This window comes from Arachis duranensis, chromosome 4 (genome assembly GCF_000817695.3).
Source record: "Arachis duranensis cultivar V14167 chromosome 4, aradu.V14167.gnm2.J7QH, whole genome shotgun sequence".
NCBI lineage: Eukaryota > Viridiplantae > Streptophyta > Magnoliopsida > Fabales > Fabaceae > Arachis > Arachis duranensis.
This window is the reverse complement of record NC_029775.3, coordinates 109734411-109739838: the sequence shown is the minus strand read 5'-3', so window position 1 is coordinate 109739838 and position 5428 is coordinate 109734411. Positions and strand designations below refer to the sequence as shown.

General features: G+C 33.7%; 1 protein-coding gene across 10 annotated transcripts; it reads left to right on the top strand.

Annotated features, from left to right (window-relative positions):
- Positions 1-1095: 1095 nt before the first annotated feature.
- On the top strand, positions 1096-5208 carry LOC107485800 (AT-rich interactive domain-containing protein 1). 10 transcript variants are annotated; one of them, XM_021140941.2, is made up of 4 exons: positions 1096-1204; positions 1848-1929; positions 2244-2772; positions 3800-5207. In XM_021140941.2, the coding sequence occupies exons 2-4, from the start codon at positions 1919-1921 to the stop codon at positions 4604-4606; spliced, it is 1347 nt and encodes a 448-aa protein (XP_020996600.1). In that variant the 5' UTR covers positions 1096-1204; positions 1848-1918; the 3' UTR covers positions 4607-5207. The 10 variants fall into 10 exon arrangements, with proteins under 10 accessions (XP_020996600.1, XP_015961824.1, XP_052116975.1 ...); XM_052261015.1 differs by adding an exon at positions 1530-1670 and having other exon boundaries at positions 1139-1204; positions 1848-2772; XM_052261016.1 differs by lacking the exon at positions 1096-1204 and adding an exon at positions 1350-1670 and having other exon boundaries at positions 1848-2149; positions 3800-5208.
- Positions 5209-5428: the final 220 nt, after the last annotated feature.

The following is a 5428-nucleotide window of genomic DNA, read 5'->3' as shown; positions in this document are numbered from 1 at the left end:
TTAATTAAAAAAATTGTATTTAATTAAATTAAATTGGTGTAATAGTTAACTCATTAGTCCGCTTAGACAAGTGTCAAGAATTCAAATCCCACCTAAAAACTAAAAAAATTTTAAAATTGAAATTGTATCTTCTGATTTTTGTTTTTGAAATTTAATAAAATCTATTTTAATATCTTTATTTTATTGTGAAATAATTTTGAAACTAGATCTACATCCACCCTTTCCTTTTGTAAATATCTAATAAATATAATCATTAACCAAATTTTTTAAAATAAAATAATAAAACTAGCATTATTTAAAACAAAATAAATATTTTTAAAATATATAATTAAATATTGTCCAAACCCTAATGAATCAAATATAGTATAAATGGTGACAGATCACACGTTACCTTCTGAAATTAAAATTTAAAATTTAGAAGATTTAATTTTATCCAAATTATAACTTAAAGTAAAACGAACAAACGTTCTAAATACTAATACAATAGTAATGTTCTAAATTCAATTATCATCTTAATGACAAAAGCCCGTCAGACAAGCTCGTCTTGTCTCGCAGAAATCTGCCAAAATCTGTGAATTAGCAGTGCGAATTACGCGGACTTTTTTTATTATAATGATTTCAAATTTCTAGCTCGGCCCGTATTTTTTTGCGAAATACGCGAGTCAGTCCGGCGGATTTCGACCAATTTATCACCCCTAGATGTATAGTATGATATTCATTGATATAGATAATAAAAATCAATATTTCTGATTTTTTTGTTAAACAATTATTTATAGAAATCGTATTCACCAATTTATATTGTTTAATTAAAAAAAATTGTATTCAATCAAATTAATTGGTGTAGTAGTTAACTTACTAATCCGCTTAGACAAGTGTCAAAAATTCAAATCTCACTTAAAAACTAAAAAAAATTTAAAATTAAAATTGTATCTTCTGATATTTGTTTTTGAAATTTAATCAAATCTATTTTAATATCTTTATTTTATTGTGAAATAATTTTGAAACTAGATCTATATCCACCCTTTCCTTTTCCACCTCAAAAGAAATATATATATAAACAAGGTTTTGAGGGCTAAAAATACAATACCATTATCTCCATCAACCATCATTTAAGAGTAAGGTGGATGCAAAAGTTCAATAGAGGGTCACAATAGGGCTACAAATTTTACTCTTTTTCTCCTACTCTCTCCCCCTCTATACACAGGTATGCCTTCTTTTTCTTCCATTCTCTTTCTTTTCTTTCTTTTTATTTTTTTTCCTCCTAAAACTATTTTTTCCACTTCCATTGAAAAATAAAATTGAATCTTTTTTTTACTCTAATTGAAACTTGAAAACCTAGAATCTCATTGGTTTGGGAAAAAATAAGAAAAAGAAAGAAAACCATTTTTTCTATAACTTATTTTTCTGCAAATTATTTTGAGATTTTGAAAACCAAAAATACTTGGATTTTTGAAGAAGAGGGTCTGTGTCTGTTCAAAACTTGAACTTTGGCCCCTTCACTATCTTTCTTTCTCTTCCTTCTCCCACAGATGTCATCTGCAATTTAAGGTTTTCTTTCCTAGAGAGAGAAACAAAGCGCGGGACACCCTAAAATTCTTTCTCTCTCTATATCTACACATCTAGGTATAGAGAGAGAAAGAAAGAAAGAACTATTGTATGATTCTTAATTGGTACCTTCTTCTGAATCCTCACTTTGAATGCTTCACTACCTAGTCTTTTTCTTTATACAGAAGTTTATTTGTTTCTTTCTTTTATTGTTTTTTTCTTGGTGTATAAAAGTTAAAAATGGAACCTTTTTAGCATGATGCTTTGGGTTTATGGATTTGAATCTGATATGTACATGGCAGGGTGGTCGATGCTGGATTGCCTTGGATTTGCTAAAAGCTCATAGGAGATATTGAAGGTGAAGTTGGCACTTATGCATTTAAGGTATTGTTGTTTTGATAAATTCCTGTGTGTTTTTTTGAATGGGATCTAGGCCTGGAATGGTTGTGGATTTTGTAAGCTATTCAAGTTTTGGTGAAGGAGAAGGGTTGCACTAGGTTTTTGGATTGTGTTGGGGAACTTGTGAATGTTGGTTCCACTGTGGAACTTGCTTGAAGTAGGTATTTGAGTACACTAGAGACATGGCTGAAGAATATTTCTCATAGTGAGTTCTTCCCTGAGTGTGGTTTGGTGTTTGGTAGGGTTTGTTTTGGTTGGCTAATGGAGTTGCAGGCTGATATATTGTTGGATGTTTGCAGCGAAGAAGAGGCGGGAGATAGTATCGAGAGTGTGTGTGACTTACTAGATGGGAGAAAGTTGTGTAGAACTAATAGAGTTAGGTGCTTGAATCCAGAGCTCAGTGGTTCCAAGAAAATTGTTGATTTGAACTCACTGGACCGGAAGACAAATGTGGCTAGTGTTGGAAACTTATGCAGCCGTAATTATGCAATGGATAGACTCAACAATTTGAATGGAAGTAAAACATCAGTAGCGGATATATCTGATGCAGTAAACAGCATGACTGGAGTTTCGGATGGTGGCAAGAGGTGTGATAGTGGCGATGAAGATAGTGTTAATAAGGGGAGCTCTGGTCGAAAGAGGAAGAGAGAGTCTATGTCAGAAATGCTGCACTGGATTCTTGATAGGGCTGAGAATCCTTGTGATCCTGCTATGGGTTCAATGCCCGAAAAGTCAAAGTGGAAGTCATATGGTAGTGAAGAGATCTGGAAGCAGGCTTTGTTGCTCAGGGAAGCTGTATATCTGAAAAGTGATCACCCTAGTTGGCAGGTAATCCTGAAAATATGAGCTGTTAATTTTTCATGCAGATAACTAATGACATTGTTTATTTCTGAGACAATTCCATGAAAACCAACCGTGAATGCATACTTTTCCCTAAATGTTTAACTTATTTAATGCCTCTTGCAATTCGAAATTTTTGTATCTTTGTAAATTGTTACCATTTTTCCTGAGGTTGGCCCTCTCATAATTTGGCATTTGTAGTTAATTCTATTTGTATATGGAATATGGATGCTGTTTTTGTATTATAAGATTCAAAATTTTGGTCCTTTTTGTGTGTACTCTCTGCTTTCATAGTTACATTGTTGTGCTTAAATTTAGTCCGGGAGTCCTCTATAGTTTAATTATTTTTTTTACCTTTACATTTCTAATTCTATTTATCTGTTGTTCTGCTTCTTTTGTTAAATATTGAAGAAAACAGAACTGAATAAAGAAAGGCAGGAAAACTTATTGTGTGTTTGGTTTGCACTTTTTATTTTCTGTTTCATTTTCAGCGTTTTCTCGTTTCTGAACTTCGTGAAGAAAATAAGAGAAAACAGGATGTGAAATATTGGATTTTATTGCTTTCACAGTTTTTTCTTTTTCTTTCACAAAATCCTGAAAATAAAAAACTCAGAAAATAAAAACAGAAAATGAAAATGCAAACCAAACGTACAATTACAATTGTTGTGCTCTAACATGGTCTTGTGTAATGAATTTATTCTTCTCTCAACTTGAAATTTATATCAACATGATTATATTACAGTTTGCAGACATTATCTAAATTTTGCAAGCTATCTTTTTGAAAGAATGAACATGGTAAATCGATTTTTTAGCTATTTTTTAACTCGTTATTCAACAATTAATTACGCATTAAGTAACCATCAATCCGAAAGTTCTTGGTAGAAATGAATGCTTACTTTTCAGATGATATATACTGAATGTTCGTCTAATTGATGCGATTGTGCTACCTGTTACCATTAAAAAATAAAAATTTATGTGACATGAAATCAAAACTAATATATTTTGTCATGGTCAGGGTCAGAGGATGCATCCTTGCATGTATGATGATCAGGTTGGGGCAAACTACAATCTTAGGGAGAGATTAAAAACTGACAAGAAATCAACATCTGGTGATGGCTCTTCACATGCTGGAGGAACAGAGGGAGGTTCCGAGAGAAGTCCAACTCCTCATTCTAGTGCTGAGAAATGGTCACTTGATGTACCTGCCACCATGCCCATTCCTATTGGCCCGGCCCATCAAGCTGAAGTTCCTGAATGGACTGGCATGGCTGTTGAGAGTGATTCAAAATGGTTTGGAAACCAAATATGGCCAGCAGCAAAGGTGAATACCAATCTTATAGAAAGGGATCCCATCGGAGCTGGAAGAAAAGATTCATGTGGCTGCCAATTTCAAGGTTCTGTTGAGTGTATCCAATTCCATGTTGCTCAGAAAAGGGCTAAACTTAAGCTAGAATTGGGTGATGCATTTTACATGTGGAATTTACACAAGACAGGGGAAGATGTTAGGCGATTGTGGACCGAAGACGAAGAGAAGAAGTTTAAGGATGTGGTGAAAGCAAACCCTCTTTCACATGAGACATGTTTTTGGGAACAAATTTTCAAATCGTTTCCTACAAAGAGCAGGGAAGATTTAGTGAGTTACTACTTCAATGTCTTCCTCTTGCAGCGAAGGGGATACCAGAATAGGAATACTCCAAATGACATCAACAGCGACGATGATGAAGCAGAATATGGACCATTGAAGAATTCTTTCGGACATAACACAGATAACCCTCGCACTACCTTATTATCGCCTAAGAAGCCTAAGACAAAGGGAAGATAGCGAGTTACTGAAGTCACAAGCTTCGTTGAGCAGAGTTTGGCCATTTGTTCTTTGTGGCAGCAATCTTCCATGTCAATTGATCTCTTCTCCTTTCTTGGAATGTCAAATCATCTTTGCACATCTTTGCTGCAGCAATTTTCAGAACCAATCTTTATCTCATTGCTTAGGATGTGAAATCATTGATTTCTGCGTCATAGCTGCAGAATTTTCGGAATTTTCGGTGTCGATGGTTTGTTGTCACCTTGCTTTCTTGGTGTACAAGATTGGGATTCAATTGATTGGTTTGGTTTTGGTGTAGGGTCTCTGCGAAATGGTGGTGGAAGCAGCAAACTAAGAGATTTGAACTGCTAGAATTTGGAGTTTTCTTTAGTTTACATGCTTCCAATTTTGAGATATACTATGCATTTTCACAATGATGTGTTGCAGCCATTGGTGTTCTTAATTGCATGATTTATTTTGCCCTTTTTGTCTTACCTCTTGATTGTGACAAGAGTTTTTAAAAAGTTGAAAGAACAGCTTCATAAAATATATAGATGACATTTTTCTTTGTAGAGGATCATGATTAAATACATGGAAATGTAATTTAAATTTCATCCTTTCATATGATGCTGGTTTTATTTTGGATGTATCATTCAATGCTGTAGACATTATTTTGCTTTAGGTATTTGCAAATCCGCCCTCAACCTTTTTCTTGCCGAGTGATTGTTGGTTCCATCCATATTCCTGAATAAGATAATCAAGCATTCAAGCTTGAAAGCTCCATCTGAATTTTAGGAGTTTATAAAATTTTGAAAAAAAGATAAATAGGTCTTTGACTTTTTG

Excerpts from the sequence above, each read along its gene's own strand:
- LOC107485800 (XM_016106338.3), top strand. The coding sequence starts at position 2,206 with ATGGAGTTGCAGGCTGATATATTGTTGGATGTTTGCAGCGAAGAAGAG. Across the intron at positions 2,773-3,799 it reads GTGATCACCCTAGTTGGCAG|GGTCAGAGGATGCATCCTTG; the intron begins GTAATCCTGAAA and ends TGTCATGGTCAG.